Source organism: Ahaetulla prasina, chromosome 2, assembly GCF_028640845.1.
Source record: "Ahaetulla prasina isolate Xishuangbanna chromosome 2, ASM2864084v1, whole genome shotgun sequence".
Lineage (NCBI taxonomy): Eukaryota > Metazoa > Chordata > Lepidosauria > Squamata > Colubridae > Ahaetulla > Ahaetulla prasina.
In genome coordinates, this window is record NC_080540.1 from 59107394 (window position 1) to 59130671 (window position 23278).

General features: G+C 40.2%; 1 protein-coding gene across 6 annotated transcripts in view; it reads right to left on the reverse strand.

Annotated features, from left to right (window-relative positions):
- Positions 1 to 23278, reverse strand: part of PLXNA1 (plexin A1) — a 405135-nt gene that overhangs the window by 125530 nt on the left and 256327 nt on the right. For all 6 annotated transcript variants that reach the window (XM_058168162.1, XM_058168161.1, XM_058168157.1 and 3 more), the window contains one exon: positions 6294 to 6494. In XM_058168162.1, coding sequence (XP_058024145.1) covers positions 6294 to 6494 — 201 coding nt within the window. The remainder of the gene's footprint in view (positions 1 to 6293; positions 6495 to 23278) is intronic.

Here is a 23278-nt window from a genome sequence, read left to right on the forward strand (position 1 = left end):
ATACCTAAGCTTTTACTCTTGCTGTTTTAATCAAGTTAGTATGCTATATTATTTTATTTTATTAATTTTCAATGATAAGAACATACATGTTTACTAAAATACTGGCTCTAAACTTAATACATTTATAACTGATAAAAAGTCTAACCTCACAGCTAAATTTCCAGTAGAGCAACTAAGTGATTTTAACCAACTGATTCAGTCTCTTGAAATGCATCTTCCTTCTAATATGATTTCTCCCAAAGCACATCAAAATTATTCTTCTGAAGCATCTACACTACCTACTAGCAATTTTTCTCACATCTCCACATTCCAGTCCATTGTGAATATTCCCTTAAACTCTAAGACAGTGCATGCTCTGTTTTTACCGCCTGCTCTTTTTTGTGTCGTAGATTAAGATTTTCCAAAACATCTAAGATAAATTTCTAAATGTGTATTAATATTACCTATATACATTCTGCCTCAAGGATGACTTATGGAGATGCAAGAATCCACAGCAATGCAATATAAAGCAAAGAGGGAAAAAGAGATAGAAGTCACTGGAGGTTCTTCACCCACTTCTGATTATATAGAAATTATTTCTCTGAAACTGGAATCTCTGGAATTATTATTTCCAAAATATGTTAACTGATTAAAACCAACCACAGGTAGTCCTCACTTAACAACAAAAATTGGGTCTGGCAAATTCTGTCACTAAGCAATGCCTGGCTGTAACAGACTTACAACTTCATTCTGCCATGGCCATTAAATGAATAACCCAGAGCTATTAAGCAAAACAAGTCATGACCATGACTTGTGATTTTACCGTTGACTTCTTCATTGACCCTGCTCATTGCAAGTCATCTATGAGGCATGTGAATGGCAAACTTCAATCAAATGAATGAAAGGATAGAGTAATGGTCATAAGTGTGAAGATTGGTTGTAAAGTTTTTATTAAATTTATTTGCTGCCCATCTCATGGTACTAGGCAACTCTTAGCAGCCTAGAGTGGGATAAGAGATACAAATATCCAAACAATTTTAAATATAAAAACAGATTAAAACTGCAAAAAATAATAATAAATATGCCATATAAGTATAAGATGCATTTTTTTACCCCCAAAAAGAGGGTGAAAATCTGGGTGTGTCTTATATTCCGAATGTAGCCCCACCTACCCGCTGGACCCCACCCTTCGGACATTTCTGGTCTCTGTACGTCACATTTTTGGGAGGTTCCAGGTGACGGGGATTTGAGTTGGGGCACAGCCTGAGGAATGAACCTCTTTGGGATGGGGGGAATCTGCCTGGCAGTTTGTGGCTGGTCCCCTCTCTGGCCACCCAGCAGACAATGTCCACAGTGACTTTGATTCCAGGCAATGTGAGGAAGTGCCACCACCTAAGCCCTTTCTGCGCCTGGGAACTAAGCTGAGCGGGAGCCTCTAAAGTAAAACATCCCTCCTTTCCAGCTACCACCGCGCAATGGCCCAATTCCCCAATGCAATTCGCAGAGCCGTGTTTCAGGCAGTGGCCAGTTCCTCTGCAATGTGCATCAGGGAACCAGAGAGGAAAGTATTTTCAGGGGGCAGCGCCAGCTGTACCCCCTGTTTTTGGGTTCAGGAAGGGATTACAGTGTTTCCGCCTGAAAATGCTTTCCTCCCCGATGCACATGGGAGAAAGCAGCAGCCGTCAGAACTGCTGGAGCCGCTTCCAGGCAGACCCTGGGAGGACTCAAAGCTCTCGGTGGCTAAAGGGGAAGAAGAAAACTCTGGGCACGTTGAGAAGACACACACTCCTGTTGCTGGAAGAATGAGAGAAGGGCTGCTTCTCCTGCAGTCCCCACCCCATCCTTGCGCCTTCCCTTGTGCCTGCACTCCTCCCTCCTCAGAAACCTTCTCCTCCCAAATGGTGTTCGTGCCCAAAGGGGCTCTGTCCGTGGTCGAGGTTGGTTCCCTCCTTGCTCTCTTAAACTGAACTGCACTGAGCAGCTGGGGGTGGTGGTGTGAAGGAGAAATGTCTCAGCTCCCCACAGCTGCTTGGCCTTTTGACTACCCAAAACGGATCAGCACCATCTCTATAGTGGCTGTCTACTGCTTTCTCCCAGGATCATTTATCAACAAGTCAGAAAAGCACAATGCAGTTCAGTTTAAGAGAGGGGAGGGGAACCAACCTTCACTGCAGATGGAGGCCCTCTGGGCAGGTGCAAGGGAAGGTGGTGGGCACTGCAGGAAAAGCAGCCCTTCTCTCCTTTGTGTTTACGATGGCAATGTCCAGGAGGACTGAAGTGCTGCATCTCTATGGAGCCTTGCTGCAAGAAAGCCAGGCTTTCAATGTCTACGGATATAGGTAGGAAGATGGGGGGCATCTCAGTAGTGGAGCCTTTGGTGCATGTCCCTCTTCTGCCCCCATGAAAATCATCCCCACCCCACCCCACCCACTTCAGTTAAATGCACGTAGAGTGATAGGATTTGTTTTAAATGGATAAAAAGATCTTAAAGATTTAAAATCTGAACAGAAGTGAGGACGCCGTTGATCCTGATGCTGGTATGCAGAATTCTTTTTTTCTTGTTTTCCTCCCCAAAAATGAAGGTGGGTCTTATAGTCCAGTGTGTCTTATAGTCTGAAAAATATGGTAGGTTGGAGCAAAGAGGCAGGAGTACCTTCTTTGTTAATGCACCAATCACCTGCAGTCAACAGCTTCTCTTTTGGGACATTTTAATTTTTTTTCAGTGCTGTCATAACTTCAAATGGTTGCTAAACAGGGCAGTCATTAAGCAACAATTACCTTGATTTTCACTTTAATATTACTTTTTTTCACAGAGTACCTGAGGATTATTATGTTGTATTGTTTACAGCTTTGCATCCTTTCTCCTTTACTCCGCTTGCTTATTTTAGCCAACTTTTCTGGTGTTTGCTACCTCAAAAAGAAAACTTGTCTGCTGTGTCATCTACTGTCCACTCCCTATCATCATGATCTTCAGTGTTCATGTGCTAATATAGGTTTTCTCAACTGTCATACAAATAACCTTCCCCCATATGAATTGCAGAATCAATGAATAAATAAGTATTTGGTTTGAGGTTATGCATTGCATCCACATGTATGTACACATTCCCAATACTCCCACAAGGTTTCCTGGAAAAGAGAAAAAGCCTTGTTTGTTTCTCTCACAGTAAACATGACTAGTATCCTGCTGTTAACAGCAGCAGAAACAACAAGTATCCAGAGAAATGGCTAGCAGGCAGGCAGGAAGAAGTGTCACTGAAAAAGAAAAAAGGAATACACAACCCCAACAAAATAAGTTTTTACCTACAAAGAACATTCAACGTAATTTTTGAATACCCGTATTTTTCGGATTATAAAATGCACACCAAGATTTTGAAGAGGTAAACAAGGGGAAAAAAAGTGTTTGCCCTCCCTGGCTCCCAGGAGCACCTTGCAGGCCTCCCAAATCCTCTGCGCATCCTGTTTTTGGCCTTCCAAACCCCCCACACATCACATTTTTGCCCTCCCCAGCCCCCAGGAACACTCTTCAAGCCTCCGAAACCCTCTGCAGGCCCCATTTTTGCGAAAAACAGGCCTGTTTTTGGGAAAAATGGGACACACAGAGGGGGCTTTGGAATACAAAAAATGACTGTATTCAGTGTATAAGACGCACCAACATTTCCACCCTGTTTTGGGGGAGGGGGGAAGTGCATCTTATACTCCAAAAAATACGGTAAATCATTTACTGCCTGACCTGACTCACTCGCACACATACAAAAACATATCTCTTCTCCGCAACTCTGCTAGGATGGAAGTCATGGAGGGTTTGCAGGCAACCATGCCAAAGATTCAATTGAAATCATTCTCTTAATAGTTTACTATCTAGTTTACAAGATTTGGTTGATGCTGTCTAATCACATACATATACATTATGCTTTATAGTTTTTCTAGTTAACATCTGCCCTCTTTGGAAATATACCGTATTTTTTGGACTATAAGATGCTCCAGACTATAAAACGCACCTACCTTTTGGGGAGGAAAACAAGAAAAAAAAATCTGCCTCTGCCTCTGCTTCCCAGCAATTTGCCTCCTTGCAGCAAACAGCAAACAGCCTGGTCAGCCGAGGCCGAGGCCGAAGGGGTTGCGGGGGCTGGCAGGTGGACGGGGCTTTGGCAACATTCACTCTATAAGGCACACAGACATTTCCACTCATTTTTAGGGGGGAGTCCGAAAAATACGGGTAGTTGATTTGAGGTACATTAGTCTTAGCTGTTAAAATAGGTTCTTGCCTTACTATTAGTCTCACCAGGATACTGGCTCACCCCAAAAAAACAACACAGTTTCTCTCCTGCAGATGTTATTTCAATTAAGTGGGCAGGGAGGACTTATGAAATAATTACTCTAGATTGTTACACCTGGAGCGAACACAAAATCCCAGATATCCAGAATCTGAGTGCCCAAGACAGTTACTGTATACTGTAAATTCAACCAATATAGATTCCATCCTTATTTTCTGATCTGATTTTCAACTGATTGACAGTGTCTCCATTTAGATTAAGCTTCAGTTTGTGTTTCACTCATCTGTTCTATTCTGTTTAATATTATGACAGTAATTTAGAACCTGGAACAGCTTCTTTGGATTTAGTTGGAAAGGAAACAAACTTGGGGCATCAAATTCCAAAACTCAAGTAAAGTCTGCCAGTAGTTTCATGTATATCAAAACAATTGGAGACAAACTTTTTTGAGCTGAGGGTGGCATTTCATTTTCGAATGACATAACAGAGATGACACTTCTAAACATGGGTCCAGAATAAAATTAAATTTCTTAATGTAACTGAAATTAATCACATGTAATCTGATTTCTCCCCATACAGTATACTTAATCAAGTCTACTTTTCATAACACATTAAAATTATAATTCATCAGCAATTTGGGGATTATACTCAAATTTGTGGAGCGTTGCAGGCTATAAATATAAGCTATGGGGAAAGAATATAGTATAAAGTAGACAATCACAAAAAGTTCTGTGTTCTGAACTTTTGCCTTTGAGAAGAACTAGAAAAATGTAATGAACAGACTATATAAGTTTATTCTTAAAGGCTACCAAATAGGCAATTTCACCAAATTTTGTTATAATGGAACAGTTCACCTGAGAGTTCACTGGATGTCTCTATGCAGACTGAAAAACGAAGAGAGGTAATAGTTTACTTGCTGACACTAATTACACGTACAATTCTTTAATGGTTTGATCGGGTGCCTCTAGACTCATCTAGAATTTCCTATCAATATTATTCTGTTGTCCTTCTGCTAGTTTAACTACACTTCATTCCCCTCAGCTAATGTGTTCTATTCAGAAGAACAGAGTCTTAAATAAAGACCTGATGATTAGAAGATAGCCCAGAAGGCTAGCCAAGAAATGGTATGTCTCTACAGATTAGCACATTAAGTTTACCGGTCTTTATGATCAGAGCTCCCTTAAGACCATTCATCCAATACTCTGGTACTATGAGGGATATGGAACTTCTTGAAACAATAACAACACCTGCTGCTACCTTTGTTATTATTTTTTTCTGTCAAAAGAACACTCATAGCAATTAAGTAATCTCATGTGAGAATACTAACCTGACCTAATTAAAAACATTTGGTTTCTCATCCAGGAAGTATTTGGGGATAGAACAATATGGACACGGTGGGAAAATATCTTCTCCCCCTCACACAAACACACTTGTGAATGAATTTATTTTTTCTTTAACTTTAATTCTGTCTTTATTACTTCATAAGTAAGCCAAGGTGGTGAACATACCTAACACTACTTCCTCTCAATACAATAACAATGACAACACAACAACAAAATGAATGAGACTAGAATGCTAAATCTTAAGAAAAAATCCTGGGTGAAGCTCAATAACAACATTTTCCATTAAAAATAAAAAGGAAGACACCAACCCACTAAAAAAAGTCAATGTTAATTTGGCACAATGAGCAAAGAACACAAATGCACCCTTCCTGATATACTGTGTAAGGAAGATACAGAGCTGTCTATAGATATATTGAATGCATAGCTGCAAGACATGAGAAGATTTCAAACATTTTACAGGTTGAGATGGTTACCTAATTTTCTACACATCTCAGTCTTCTTCTATATCAGGGGTCTCCAACCTTGGCAACTTTAAGCCTGGAGGACTTCAACTCCCAGAATCCCCCAGCCAACAAAGATGGCTGGGGAATTCTGGGAGTTGAAGTCCTCCAGGCTTAAAGTTGTCAAGATTGGAGACCCCTGCTCTATATCCAAAACCAAAATCAGTTTTTCAAAACACAGTTCTGGGCTATGGACTCACCGAGGTATTCTGACACTGGATGCTGGTACTGTTGAATCTCAGGGCAGTGACACGGGAAGGGTTCCCAGGGATATGGAAGATGCATTCGTAATTGCGCTGTCCAGACTGCGGCTGTGGCAGGTTTTTGGCAGTTAAAGTGATAGGCTTCACTACACCAACAGGGATATAGATCTGGGTGCTTGGAAGGATCTGTGGGCAGTCCTGTGAGAGAGAAAGATTTAAAAAAACAGGTTTTACATATTTGTTTCATGTCTGATAGCAATGATGTGAGCGTTAACACCAATCTAATTTACAGTACTTGTTTCCCCAAAAATAAGACTCAGTCTTATATTTTTTTTTGCCACCAAGAAAGGTACCAGGTCTTATTTTGGGGGGATGTCTTCCACTGACTCACCTCACTTGTGCCCGGCACCCCCGGCCTCCTTTTCATTGTCAGAAGCCTTCATGAACTTCTTCTTCAGCTGGCAAGGCTGAAGACCTGAAGGCCTCTGCAGTTGATAACAGAACTCCAGATTGATCCAGAGCTCTGTTATGGGCTACAGAGGCCTTCAGGAAAGCTTTGCCAGCCGCATAAGAAGCGGGGCAGCAAGGCAGGTGTCGGGTGGGTGAGGCCTGGCTGCAATTGTCCGAAGATAAGTAGTAGGTCGGCTCCACCATCATCCATCCCTACCCTAGCTTAATTTTTACCTATGCGCCTTGTCCTACCCCATGCACCCTGGAGTGGGTGGGGTCTTAATTAGGACTTATTTTGGAAGTAGGGCTTATATAGGTGCACATGTAAAAATTATCTCAGGGCTTATTTTTGGGATAACTGTTTTTTTGGCGGGAAGCACAGTACTAGTTTACTATGGTTAGCTCTGAAATAAAATTACACTTTAATGTAAATATGATAGCATTAACCACTTTAAAAAGGTATGCATTATAACTAAAAATTCATAAAGGAAAGTTGTTATTCAAATGACATACTTGGCTAGTGACTGTTCTACATTTGGAAATGCTCTCCCTAAAAGCTTCTCCTTGCTATCATCCTACTTCAACTAATGAGATTCTCCAGCCTCTTATTTTCATATTCTACTCTTCCTCACCTGGGTACTCTCAAGATTTGTGGTTTCCAAATCCTGGCATTCATTTTACTAACTCAGCTTCTTCTTCCCTTATTATTTTTGTTTTTTTGTCAAAGCCTTTCAGAATTCTGGATCATGTGCTTTCTTACTGCATTGAAAGTGCAGCAAAGTGATCTGTCCCCAATTACTCCAGTTTGTATAATAATTATACATAGACCACAAAAATGTCTGATTCATGACATTTCTGCTTATAAATAGCAAGACCATTTAATGATTCAAAATACAGCTTATAAAATGTTATGGTTGCGCTCATGTAAACCTAAGTCATCGTTGTTAGGAACAGTTATTTACAAAGTTCTGCTTTGGGTTAGGTTTCATTTCTGTGATATTTACATGTCTAGATTAGAAAATACTAACATTAACGTTATTGCTCCTCCCATCCCTTCAGTGGAAAAAAGTACTAATACTTGGCTTTCCATATTATCATGGAAAAGTTATATTAGAAAGGAAGAGCATCTCATAGCCTAATAACATTCCTGGGTAGAGCCCTCAACTTGGGGGCAACAATAGGGATTCAAGAAATTTAAGAACATGTTAACAGCACCCTAAGGATGTTTCTCTTGTATAGATATCCAATCATAAAGCATACATCTGTGGGTTACCACCCTACTGGTCTCTCAGATTCAGAAAGCTCTCTAGGGCTGAAAAAAGCACCTTTGAGAAAACCATGACCTGGATGATTGAGAATCTCCATAGACATCTCTAGGGCTCAGTTTACCTTATCTATTTCATGTATATATAGGTATATTTCAAAGCCCTGGATCCCGTCACCATTTTATATTCTTGTGTGGGTGCTAAAGGCAATGCCAGAAATAATTAAAAATATAGCTTATAGATCAGATTATGTCTGAGTCTGGAACCTTGCTTTGCCACACACTGATATCTAGAGATATGCAAAATGGTTTGAACAAGAACCTTTTGGAGCACTGACCTTCTAGTGATTCATGCATGAGGCGAACCACGCATAAATGGTTTCTTCCTAATTCAAAATAATGTACAGTATTTTGTTTCGGACACAGACCAACTTGCATTTTTTTGTAGGTGGGAAATGTTTTGAGAGTGAAACCATTCTGGTTTAGTGATGTTATTGGAAGCTGTCTTGCCACTTGCAGTTCAGATGTTATTTTTATGGCCAAGAGTATCAACCCCACTAGGTAGAGCAGACCAGAAAATCAATAGGAAGCCATACTTTATTGAGATAGGCTATAATAATTGTATCTTACAAACCTCTTAATTAGACCACATCATTTAATTCCCTCAGCCCCTTCCCTCCATCCCCTCTCCTCCTAACATATCAGAAAGCTCTCTATTGCTGAAACACTCCAAACTCTTATGAATTTTATTTAAGCAAAACATGGAACACCCAATTTACTGTGAATTATATTATATCCAACCACTACCAATTCAAAATAATTTCCTTCAGCATAAAATTATTTGTTTCAAGATTTGAAAAGGTTTTTTTTGATGTACACCTCTACTAATTTCAGATGATAATGATGTTGTTATTGAAAAAATTAAAAAAAATGAAAACAGGTAGGAGATTTCTGTATAAGCCATAGGGGCATCATGTGGATGTCCAAGAGAATTATTTCTCTTTCTTTCTTGCTTTACTATTCAAAGTGCTTTGTTAAGCAGAAGTAATTGTTAGTGGAAATATGGCCCGTAACAAATGCTACATAACAGGAATCACAATACACATGTATTTGGAAGTATTGAGTTTTCAGTTCTTCTTCTGGGCCCATTGCAAAGAGAATAAAAAGGGTTTGCAACACAATATAGGCTGACAGTTCTGTCACAAAAGCTGCCAGTGAATTCAAAAAAACAGAAGGACCTTGGAGTATCAGACAAGCTGTTTACCATGGTATTTCACTATTCAACTTGCTATGAAAGGAAAGGCCAAGGTAATGTTGACAAGAACACCAGAGAAAATCAATGCAGTACAGTGGAAATAACACTGGAGAAAGCACTTCAAGCCAAGTTTGAATTTATCATCTGCTATGAAGCTCATAAGGTGAATTTGAACCACTCTATTATCGCTATCCTACCTCCTAAGCTAAACACATTTATCAACGTATAACTGTGCCCAAATAAATAAAATGTATCACAGCTTAACCTGATGGCTTGGTTTACACTTACTGAGATTCTAACTGGGATCTCACAATACGTTCAACCTCAAACTATCCAACTTTATTTTAGCCACATATGGATGGAAAATCCAGAGAATAAAATACGTCCCAGGATAATGTTGCAGGGTCCAATCTGGGTTGATCACTGGGACTATAGCCTTAATCTTCCAATCTGTCATACTCATGCTGGAGCCCATCCTCAGGGAACTACATATCCTGATAGAGAGAAGTTCCCCGAGGATGGGTTCCAGCATGAGTCCAAAAGCTTGGAAGACTAAGCCTCTGGAAGACCGACCCGCAAAACAAATATGGTGGAAACTATACATTGAAATTTAAGTTCCTTAAATGTAGGCTGAGATATACATATTAAGTATGATAGTAGGTAGCATAACTAAGAAAACTGGCTTTTGCTATTTAAGGATGCACTAATCTTTGCTGTTTCTCCAAGGCTTAACCCAAATAAAAGGCAACATATACCAAATAAATAGCAAGCTGAGGGGTATAATATCTCTATTTACTTAAAACTAGTACATGCCCTCTGAAAGCAATAATAAAATCTATAAAGGTGCTTAACTTTATCATTCAGGTGGTTAACAAATGTTAACTCCTCCTTGTTGACAGCTCTCTATGAGAAACAAGCTGCAGAACAACAAGATAGGATGTGGATCCTGACAAACCAAAATATCAATCTTCTTTTTTCTGCCTGACCTAGAAATACAACCTGACCTAATATTAAAAAAAAAGAACCTTCAAAAACCCCAAATCTATTACAAGGTTATTTTTCAGAATATCATCCAACTCTGTCTCTGCAGGACTCGGCGCATCTCCCCATTTCTTTGCAATAGCGATCACCGGCAACAAATCATGGCATCTCTGGACGCTCTGGTGGAAATGCTGCAGCTACATTTGATGGGAAACAAGATTCATTATTGACTGAGCCAAATGCTCAACTACCATCTGAGTCATGGGTGAACTTTCCCAATTACCTTCAATAAGTGGCTGTTCAGTAGAGGCCAAAAGCTCTTTGTACCACTTTTTTGCTCTCCTAGTACCATCACTGCTTCCCAAAAGCCTAGCTGCAATACTCAAGAGAACAGAAGAGAATAAAAATAAACTGGACCAGCCAGGGAAAACAACCCTGGATCCCAGAAGGCCACTACTTCAGCAACAATATCCTGATGCAATACCCAGATTAGCAAACCAGGGCCTAATGGCAAAGGCGCTCCTGCCTTAAATAGCAGAGAGAAAGGAGAATAACATGTTTTCAAGCTAAGTGTTACAGACTTCAAAAACCGGCCTTAGGAGCTTAAAGATATGTACGCTCTTTGGGAATTTCCCTAGAGGTAAACTAGCCTATGCTTCAGTTTAGCGCAATTCAGTAAGGCTTATTCTATAAAATAGAGCATATAGCAAAGGCAAAGAAGAGGTGTGTCTTTCTATACCAGGAATGACTGCCAAAATGCTCTCTACATGGGGCTCCCCTTGAAGAGCACCGGGAGGCTCCAGCTAGTCCAGAATGCGGCTGCGCGGGTAATTGTTTTTTTTTGTGTGTGGTTTTTTTTGTTTTTTTTTACATTTATATCCCGCCCTTCTCCGAAGACTCAGGGCGGCTTACATTGTGTAAGGCAATAGTCTCATTCTATTTGTATATTTATATACAAAGTCAACTTATTGCCCCCCCAACAATCTGGGTCCTCATTTTACCTACCTTATAAAGGATGGAAGGCTGAGTCAACCTTGGGCCTGGTGGGACTAGAACCTGCAGTAATTGCAAGCAGCTATGTTTAATAACAGGCTTCTTACAGCCTGAGCCACACTGCGGCCAAGTGTGGGAGTATCACGTTGCTCCCATATCACACCTATCCTGCGCGGCCTGCACTGGCTGTCAGTAGCCTTCCGGATGCAATTCAAGGTGCTAGTGCTCACCTTTCAGAGGGCATGTACTAAGCTCCATGGCTTAGGCTATTTACGAGACCGCCTTCTGCCACTGATAGCCTCCCAACGACCTGTGCGCTCCCACAGAGCGGGCCTGCTCCGGGTGCCATCAGCCAAACAGTGCCGGCTGGTGACCCCCAGGGGAGAGCCTTCTCTGTGGCAGTACCAACCCTATGGAATGAGTTACCTCCAGGATTACGCCAACTTCCTGATCTCCGTACCTTCAAGCGGGAATTGAAGACTCTGCTATTCAATCGGGCGGGACTAGCCTAAATATTATTTTAATTTAATATTTTAGTTTAACTTAATTTTAATTGAATTTTAATTGTATTAATCTATTTATAATTTTATATTCTATGGGTTTTATATCGGTCTTTTGACCGTTTTAGTTTAAATTGGCCGGTTAAATATTTCATTTTAAATGTATTTTAAATTTGGGATTTGTATTGTGTACCTATGTGTTTTAAATAAGGCTGTTAAATAAATAAATAAATAAATAAATAAATAAATAAATAAATAAATAAATAAATAAATAAATAAATAAATAAATAAAATACCCAAAGGCCCGGTGTCTCAAAAACACCTTACAGGAATTCTCACCAATCTATCCCTTGTGTCAATGAATTATCAAAGCTACAAAACCAAACATACTAATTCAGAATAGTTGGCAAATCCCTGCTCCCTCCCTCTAAGCTCCATGAATATTGAGTTTCCTGGTTTCTAAAGTTCAAATAAAGTTTTTCTCACTTTTTTCCAAAATGAATTCAACATCCTGTTCCTGCCGCCTCAACACTCCTGAAAAAGGGACAGGCTGAGAAATTCACTGTTAGCTATGAATTTGATTATCACAGCTCTTTGATCTTCCATAACCAAATTCGTGGGGCATCCTGGTAAATGGGCCAGAGGTATGTGCTATTATAACATCCTTAAAAGTGCTTGCAAAGCAATCTGACACAAAATATGCCTCCTCAGATGCCTAGACAAATACAATGAATGAGCTAGTGTGTTTTTCCATCCCAAAGATATACACATTTTAGTGATTCTTCAGCCAGAAATGCTCCAATCTTGCTATGTTGTATTTGGCATATATAGGGAACAGTGCCTAATTGAACAAAAAACCTGCCTGAAAATCTGTACTGAAAAACAGGAAGCACCTGGTACCTATGCATTTTTTTTTCTAAAGAGCTTCATGACTCAGCATTCATGACATTAGAGTGAAAGTTCCTCAGAAGAAATGGCTCTGATGCTACTCGGGTTTTTTTCCCAGCTGTTCCATCCTTTTGAATAGCCAATTCTCAGGATTAATGAGAACGTTTCCTTATTCAAACACCACAAGCTTTTCAACTGCTTAGCGAACGTATCTTTTCCTCGATAGCAGAAATACTGAATTTTGTACAGCGGTGTGAATGACAATACTGTCATCTATCCATTTAATTATACTGTAACCTTCTAAGTCAGGGGTCCCCAACCACCCAGTTCGTGGGCTGGCATCTGTAAACAGAATTCCAGAAACCACGCAAACAAGTGAAGCCCCATCCGCAGGATCCAGGCAGCACATGAAACCAAACCTCCTCCAATCCATGGAAAAACCTCTCTCCACAAAACCTGTCCCTGGTGCCCAAAAGGTTGGGGGCCACTGTTCTAAGTCATCCCTGGACAGATTCCTTGGCACATCTTCCTCATTTTGTAAGATATCTCTGACTTTGAAAAATCACAACTTGATCTATCTGATAAAGTTGAGACATTAGAATGCTCTAAAATAAAAATAAGAAAAGTTGAAAGGGAAAGGTCAACTATCCTCTGAGTCAAGGGTCTCCAACCTTGGTCACTTTAAGACTTGTGGACTTCAACTCCCAGAATTCTGTGAGTTGAAGTCCACAAGTCTTAAAGTGGCCAAGGTTGGAGACCCCTGCTCTGAGTGATAAGATGATAGAAAGGATCAAAATTATTACATAGAAAAAATGCTCAATGCTGACACCTCCATCCATCACAGTAATCTTTCCTGTTATATTTAACAAGCTGCTTTTCTCATTGTGTATTTATTTCATTATTAATATCTACAGAAACTTAAAAAAAAAAAAACCTACCAACTTATCTACTTAGCTGCTCCCAAACTGAGGAATGTTTTTCTACTGAAAGCTTCAACAGATCTCAAGAGTCTCATAATTTTTTTAGAAAAGCTATTATGAACCAATTCAGAATCAATAAAAGTAACTTTTGGGCAGTTTGGGTGGGGGTCTAGACAAAAGATTTCCTGATATTTTGCCAGCAAATGTGACTGGCATCATTGGAGGCAAGATGGTCTATGTATCTTCACATATTTCTCAAAGACAGCCTGCCTCTGAAGATACCAGTTAAATGCCAGGAAATCTGTTGTCTAGACCAGGGGTCTCCAACCTTGGCAGCTTTAAGACTTGTGGACTTCAACTCCCAGAATTCTGGTCTAGACCAAGGTTGACGAACTTTGAACCTCAATACTGCCCAACAGATAGTGGCCATGAAATTCTACACCACTAAAAGTTAACTATTTTATTTCCCCTATTTTCAACATTTTTTTAAAAAACTGGAGATGTATATTATTAACTCCAAGTTAATATAGCTATTTCTGAGGCTACTTGGTTGCTTATTTATTAGAAACAACAAGGGAAAACAGTGAACAAAATTGTTAGGTAATAAACTACAGTAAGCACCTGTCTTCAAAGAATGAGTTTCATCAATTTCATCTCTCTCCTTCCACCTGCTTTCAATTTTATCAAATCATGTTTTGATTAGATAAGAAAATTAGGAGATTGTTTTGTTTCACTATCCAAATTTGCATCCTGTTGTCATTCAAAGGTTTTGAATTAAAAATAATAATTAGGCCGTCTAGGTGTTAAGCGGGAAGTTGTGTTCTGAATACAGAACAATTATTTTAAAAATATAGAATTGCAGGAGATCAAGAAAAATGGGTTTAATACCCTTTTCACAAAGGCACAGAAAAGCACCTGCTCACAGGCCAATTGAACTACACAATGAATAAAGACTTGTGTGGTGCCTACAAATACAGGGCAATCCTTCTTCTCTGTAGCTTTTCTTGAACACGCCAATGGCCTGGAGTTTGCTTGAATTCAAAAGCAAAGAGACCTAGTTGGTATTATACAAGAGTAATTATTGTATAACTTTATACTTGCACACAGCACCTTGTCCCTAAAAAAACTATACAAATTGTGCTTCCCTAGCTTGATATTCCTAACAGAAAGTCAAGAAACAATGAATCAGAAACAAAGAAAGGTTAAAAACCTATGGTTTTTTTTAAAGATTTTTTTTAGATTAAAAATCTAAATTCTGGAGCAGGGGTGTCCAACATGGCAACTTTAAGACTTGTGGACTTCAACTCCCAGAATTCCTCAGCTAGCTTTGCTGGCTGAGAAATTCTGGGAGTTGAAGTCCACAAGTCTTAAAGTTACCAAATTTGGACACCCCTGTTCTAGAGAATTTTTCATTGGGCAATTTTTTATTTTTTATTTTGCTAAAGTGTACAAGTTGCAGATTCCTTGCAATACAACCAGGCTCCGAGCTTGCCTGAAAGACCTTTAAGGAATTGTTCAACACTTATGAAAGAGTAGCAATCCAAAGAGACAGATTTATTTATTTATTTATTTAGTCACACAGTATATATAAGCATAAGCATGAAATAATTGTACAATATATAAGCATATATAGGAGTATAAGTATGTAATGACTATATTAATTGGATATAACGAAAGGAAACAATAGGACAGGAACAGTAGGCACATTTGTGCTCTTATGCACGCCCCTTACAGACCTCTTAGGAATGGGGTGAGGTCAATGGTAGATAGTTTTCGGTTGAAGCTTTGACGATTTTGAGAAGAGACCACAGAGTCAGGTAGTGTATTCCAAGCATTAACAACTGTTACTGAAGTCATATTTTCTGCAATCAAGATTGGAGCGGTTCACATTAAGCTTAAATCTATTGTGCGCTTGTGTATTGTTGCAATTGAAGCTGAAGTAGTCTTCAACAGGAAGGACATTGTAATAGATGATTCCATGAGCTAAACTCAGGTCATGTCAAAGGCGGCGTAGTTCTAAATTTTCTAAACCCAGGATTTCAAGTCTGGTAGCATAAGGTATTTTGTTGTATTCAGAGGAGATACATCTTAACTCATCCACTGCTTCCAACTATAAGAAATTCCAGAATGAAAGGGGTGATATCCTCTGCCCATTCAATGCCACTTTGACCACTTGAGTTTGGAAGCCATAAGAGATCACAGTGCATGAGTGAACGCTAGTGACTGCTTGTTCCATCTTGAGCAATGAGCTGATTAGATCCCAAATCCAGTGGTATTTTCTCTGGCTTGCTTTTCTCCAGAAGCAGACATTCCTAAAGCTTTACTCAAAACTCAAAAGAACTGCTTTTGTTGGCTGAGTGTGGAATTGCCAATATTTGAACAGATTGCTCCAGTTTGTAGCAACAGTTTCATCTTCCATAATCAGCAAATAATATTTAGCTCACACCTCAAGAAGCTTCTGTGGCTGATTCTTGCTTAGTAAACATATTAGAGGCATATAAATCAGGGTATTGTATTTTTTTGCCGTTAATTAAGTGTAGGCAGACATAGGACGGTGTAAGTACTATCACATATCGCCATATACTGATCACTCCTTCAGCACTACAAAGGAAGTACCATTTGTTTATTATTACGTCCCAGTCCATGAAAATACATTTGTCCCCTTTCAGATTTTCTACATTTTGTATATCTTTGCTACTGAATGTTTAATTGAGTTTCATGTGGATTCTACTAGAGGCAAAAATATTCAACCCCTAAGATTATCAGTTGATTTGAAAGAGAAATTAGAGACAGATGTTTCAATTAATGGGATTCTAATCAGATATGAGTGTAGGAGGTCCTGCCTTATTTAAAGAACAGAATTCTGGATATTCAGTATCGAAGTCTAATCTTCACATGAGTAAGTAAAAGTAGAACTTTCTGGCTTGAATGAAAAAGCTACACTGAAGCGCAAAATAATATCCAGCAATTTGCAGGCTCTCTTTTCTTTACTACAATGTTTGTGATTCCATTAGAAAAGTATTCAGTAAATATGAGGTTCATGGAGTGTAGCAAGGTGGAAGATGGTGCTTGCCAAGAAGAATAGTGCTGCTCATGGAGTCCTTGGTGCTGTTGGCTTGCAGATATTTCATTAACCAACTTGGTAATTTGATCAGTGCTATTGAGTATGGGTTTTCTCCCTGTTTATACATAGTAGCCAGAGTGGGAGGGGTTGTGGTTTTCTCCTTGGCAGTTCCTGGCAGTATTGTTTTCTGCTTAACTGTTTGTCTGATGTTAATCCTTGCTTATCTGGATGTTGGCTACTAGCAGGGATGTTTTCTAGTCTTTTGGTTTCCTTCTTAGTTTTTTATTTTCTCTTTTGATGATGGGTACATGTGGCTTGTCACTATACATCTGTTGTGTCTGCGCCCCCCCGAGCCAGGCCCCCTGCCAGAAAGTGACTCGGAAAGTGAGGGGGAAGGGCCATCAGGACTTACCTCGGGAGCACCAGCTTCCCTGGCTCAGCTCCAGGAGCCGGAGGCAGGCCAGGTGGAGGAGATAATGAGGCCTCCGTCCCCTGACTCTTCCCCCCCCAGGCCACACCTCCAGACCCAGCTGATGGCAATCAGGCCTGGCTGGACTCTAGGTTTCGTAGGCAGGAGAGGAGGGAATAACAGAAGCAGGGGTGGGGCAGGCCTAGGAAGTGCTGAGTCATGGAGCCACACCCCACAGGATATAAAACCAGTGAGGGCTGCTATGCCTCTTCGTAGCAGGCAAATCAACTGCTTAACTAGAGCTGAAGTACTGTTTGTTCCTGGGTGACTCATCGGCATCAAGGGTGATAACAGAGTCACTTGGCATACACTTGCTAGTTTGCTGCCGGAGCTGATAGTGCCGGCTAATTAAGCCATTGCTCGAACGGAGGTGAGGGGGGACAGAACAATATCTATTGATGGTTGATCTGTCTGAATCCCAAGCTTCTAGGAGTTCCCCAACAGTTTTGAATTTAGCTTGGTCTAGAATACTCAGTTTCCCAGTCGAAACTATATTTGAGTTTGACCACGTGTTGTGAAATTAAAGGGTTTTCATCTTGTCTTCTGAGTGCTATCTGATGTATATGGATGTCCTCTGCTAGTCTTCTACCTGTCTGTCCTATATAGTGGTGATATCACTTAGCTGTGAGAGTGATACAGAGACAACAGTGACAAAAGGGATAAAGAGAGGGCTTATAGAAATCTGAGCATTTTTCATTTATTTATTTAGAGAAGGCACTTGCTTAAGACCACAGGGACCACAATTTGTGCTTGCTAGTTTATGGCCTTTTGTTTTGTGTGAACCACATCGTTTTAACGATTGCATAAAACATAGCTTAAAGCAAAGCGTAAATTTAGTCAGTGTGTTCTCTCTCTCTCTCCTACCAGTTTCTACTTCAGAAAGCATCTGCTTTTACAGAGGCTGGCGGAAAGAGGGGGGGCAGATGTAGCTTCTCCTCAATTTCTATATATAAGACAATGGTCCTTTCATCTTGATCATCCATATTCTTCTGGGAGAACAGGCTCACCAACTCCAGCAGCAGCTTTTGCCTTTAGCAATTGTTGACAGAATTTGACACATAATAAATAAAATAAATCCCTCTCTCCCTTTCACATAACCAGCCCTTGCAAAAGCAATCACATTGCTGGTGGCTGGGTGCTGGATGAATGACTGCCAATCTGTTGTGGTTCCTCCTTGGAGGCTGGTGCTCCCAGGAATGATAAAGGGTGAGACTGGGAGAAGGGGAAGGGAGGTGGGGTGGGGAGAATTAATTGCTTATTGCCAGAAGCTTGAGTTCTTTAATGTGGAGCCGACACTCATCAGTCCAGAATAGCTGCCAGGCAGAAATCATAGTGGGAAATGATACAAGGAGAGAGAGAGAGAGAGAAGTGAAAAATATAGCTGAGGGCATCTCCACTATGCCAGCCCTCACAACCAAAGATTAGAACGAGATTCATCTAGTACAACACAGGAGCTGTCAAACTGGCTATCCCGCTGCAGATTGCAGCACATAACGTGGAGGGTAATCCGTGAAATGAAATAAACCAAAACAGGCAAATGGTAGGAGCTAAATCCAAGTCAAAGTTGTGTCCAAAGAACCATTACCACTCAACTCAAAGTCATAGGACAGTAAACGAGGCCAGAGAAAAAGAAATTTGCCATTATCATGCCAAGGCTCACATTAAGTTTAAAAACTGGATTGCATGGGAAGAGAAGAAACAGGTGCATATTTCAAACAGTTGCATGCAGAACTATTAAGAGTTTAGTTCATAACCTGATCATGCTATGTCTGGAGACACTAGTTTTTATTGTCAAGTTATGAAGGAGAAAATAGATGCTTTCAAGGTTTGAACAGACAGTTGCACCATCTATAAAAACCATGAACGCTTCTTCCCATCCACCATTACAAATAAGCTTCTTACATATAATGCAAAGAAGTCAGAAAGCAAAAGGGAAGAATTGTATGTGAATGCGAATTTTTAATCTGTAATATTTTAAAAAAAGCTCTTAGAAAATATTTACTCATAAGAGACCTAGGTAGACACCACCTACAAAAGGTCAGGGGTTCCAACTGATAATAATTTTCTAGCTTACATTTTCCAGAGGACAACCTGGACCCTTACAGACCAGAAAGATACTGTGACAAAAGCTTTTATATTAATTGAGCTAGAGTCCTACAGATCTATGATTCTCAGAAATAGCAATAGCACTTAGACTTATATACCGCTTCATAGTGCTTTTATAGCCCTCTCTAAGTGGTTTACAGAGTCAGCATATTGCCTCCAACAATCTGGGTCCTCATTTTACCCACCTCAGAAGGATGGAAGGCTGAGGCAATCATGAGTTGGTGAGATTCGAACTGCCAAATTGCAGGCAGCCGGCAGTCAGAAGTAGCCTGAAATACTGCATTCTAACCAATGTGCCATCACCATAATTCTTTTAAATCTTGTTGATAGGACTGAATATCAAAATGCCTTTTAACACATTACATCATTGTTTATAATTTATACGTAACATAGTTTATAGTATATAGTTTGTACTTTGAGGAGATATAGGAGAATTTTATGGTCAAATAAACCTGACTGCAAAACGAAACAATTTTCACAATTTCAACTTCAGGGTGAAATCTACTTACCTTCCTTACTGGCTCGGAAGTCCACATGCCATGTGTGCATGCTTGCTTCACTCATGCACGTGTCACATGTGTACGCAGACCTTCTGCACATGCACCAAAGGTAAAAAACACGTTACTTCCTGGTTAAAACCAGGAAGTAATGACACCCGGATGGCAGGTGTCGCCGGTGGTTTGGCAATCGCTACCGGATCGCCAAAACACCAGCCACAATCGCTACCAGATCACAAGATCCAGTCAGAACCGGGAGCATTTCACCCGTTTCAACTGGCATTTTAGTATCTTCCAAATATTGCTTACACTATACACAGCTATTAATCAGCACACAAATAGCTACAGGGATGTGTTCTTAATTTGCTCCAGGTTCTTATGGTGAATTTCTTCATAAACAAATAGGCAGATAACCATCTAAAAATCGCACACCCTGTTCAGTTCATAAAGCAAGGTGACAAACTGAAAGATATAAAACTACAATAATGGCCCCAAACAGCCCAATTCATCTTGTTTCTAGGAGCTACGACATCGTTGTCCACGGAACAACCAATCAAGGTAGCCTCAGAGACCTTTTCATCAGAGCTGGAGATTACTGACATTAAGTCTTTAGTGATTCATAATTGCCCCTTCTAGTTTTTGTTGCATGTTATAAATGGATAAATCTGTTTGCAGGTTATCTACATTCTAACCTTAAAATCTAGAGTAGGCCTGCATATCATATGACCCAAAGCCACATGCAACCCACCAAGCAGCCTTGTGCAGCATTTTTTTTTTTTTGACAAACCCCGTTGCGAAAAGTTACTGTCATCAGGAAGGCTCCATCACCCCCACTAGGTTTTCTTAAGCACCTCCCCTCTGGAAGAAATGCTGCTGAGTGCTTTTGACACCTCCAATCCCCAGCAACATTGCTAACTGCACAGTTAGTCACTGAACACAGATCAGCCCATCAGTTACTCCTAGCAGCCCACTATTATTTTTATTGTATCACTGTGGTATTTTCTGTGATATGAGTTGTACCTGCCTACTCTACATGAAATAATGCTGAACATTACTGAACTGTCACCAGGCAGAATATTTCAAGTCTTGACATTGCAGACAATTACTTAAATATGAGCCAGCAGTGTGCTGCAGCTGCCAAAAAAGCAAACACAGTCCTAAGCTACATTAACAGAGAGAGAGAGAGACTCAAGATCACATGAAGTGTTAGTGCAATATTATAATGCCTTTGTAATGCCACACTTGGAATATTGCAACCCAGTTTTGGTTGCCACAATATAAAAAAGATTTTGAGACTCTAGAAATTTCCTGACATAAGAACATGAGAACATAAACAAGTGGAACAGCTTGCCTTTAGAAGTTGTGGGTGGGTGATCCAAAACTGGAGGTTTTTAAGAAGAAACTGGACAGCCATTTGTCTGAAATGTTACAGAATTTAATATAATATAATATAATATAATATAATATAATATAATATAACAACAGAGTTGGAAGGAACCTTGGAGGCCTTCTAGTCCAACCCCCTGCCCAGGCAGGAAACCCTACACCATCTCAGTCAGATGGTTATCCAACATTTTCTTAAAAATTTCCAGTGTTGGAGCATTCACAACTTCTGTAGGCAAGTCGTTCCACTTATTAATTGTTCTAACTGTCAGGAAATTTCTCCTTAATTCTAAGTTGCTTCTTTCCTTGATCAGTTTCCACCCATTGCTTCTTGTTCTACCGTCAGGTGCTTTGGAGAATAGCCCGACTCCCTCTTCTTTGTGGCAACCCCTGAGATATTGGAACACTGCTATCATGTCTCCCCTAGTCCTTCTTTTTATTAAACTAGACATACCCAGTTCCTGCAACCGTTCTTCATATGTTTTAGCCTCCAGTCCCCTAATCATCTTTGTTGCTCTTCTCTGCACTTTCTAGAGTCTCAACATCTTTTTTACATCGTGGCAACCAAAACTGGATGCAATATTCCAAGTGTGGCCTTACCAAGGCATTATAAAGTGTCACTACACTTCACATGATCTTGATTCTATCCCTCTGTTTATGCAGCCCAGAACTGTGTTGGCTTTTTTAGCAGCTGCTGCACACTGCTGGCTCATACCTAAATGGTTATCCACTAGGACTCCAAGATCCCTCTCACAGGTACTACTATTAAGCAAGGTGCCACATATATGGTACCTGTGCATTTTGTTTTTGTTTTTTGGCCTAAATGTAGAACCTTACTTTTTTCACTGTTGAATTTCATTTTGTTAGATAGCGCCCAATGTTCAAGTCTGTCAAGATCTTTCTGTAACTTGAGCCTATCTTCTGGAGTGTTGGCTATTCCTGCCAGCTTGGTGTCATCTGCAAATTTGATGAGTTCCCAATCTATCCTCTCGTCCAAGTTATTGATGAAGATGTTGAAGAGTACTGGGTCTAAAACAGAGCCTTGGGGTACTCCACTGCATACTTCCCTCCATGTGGATGTAGTTCCGTTGAGGACTATACAGATCATGCCAGACTAATCTTATCGCATTCTTTGACAAAATGACAAAATTAGTAGACCAGAGGAATGCTGTTGATATAATTTACTTGGACTTCAGTAAAGCATTTGATAAAGTAGACCATAACCTACTACTAGATAAAGTAGAAAAATATGGGTTAGACAGCACCACCACCAGATGGATTCGTAACTGGCTGACCAACCGCACTCAACGTGTAGTCCTCAACGGAACTACATCCACATGGAGGGAAGTATGCAGTGGAGTACCCCAAGGCTCTGTTTTAGGCCCAGTACTCTTCAACATCTTCATCAATGACTTGGACGAGGGGATAGATGGGGAACTCATCAAATTTGCAGATGACACCAAGCTGGCAGGAATAGCCAACACTCCAGAAGATAGGCTCAAGTTACAGAAAGATCTTGACAGACTTGAACATTGGGCGCTATCTAACAAAATGAAATTCAACAGTGAAAAAGTAAGGTTCTACATTTAGGCCAAAAACAAAATGCACCAGTACCGTATATGTGGTACCTTGCTCAATAGTAGTACCTGTGAGAGGGATCTTGGAGTCCTAGTGGATAACCATCTAGATATGAGCCAGCAGTGTGCAGCAGCTGTTAAAAAGCCAACACAATTCTGGGCTGCATAAACAGAGGATAGAATCAAGATCACGTGAAGTGCTAGTACCACTTTATAATGCCTTGGTAAGGCCACACTTGGAATATTGCATCCAGTTTTGGTCGCCACGATGTAAAAAAGATGTTGAGACTCTAGAAAGAGTGCAGAGAAGAGCAACAAAGATGATTAGGGGACTGGAGGATAAAACATATGAAGAACGGTTGCAGGAACTGGGTATGTCTAGTTTAACAAAAAGAAGGACCAGGGGAGACATGATAGCAGTGTTCCAATATCTCAGGGGCTGCCACAGAGAAGTGGGAGTCGGGCTGTTCTCCAGAGCACCTGAGGGTAGAACAAGAAGCAATGGGTGGAAACTGATCAAGGAAAGAAGCAACTTAGAACTAAGGAGAAATTTCCTGACAGTTAGAACAATTAATAAGTGGAACAACTTGCCTTCAGAAGTTGTGAATGCTCCAACACTGGAAATTTTTAAGAAA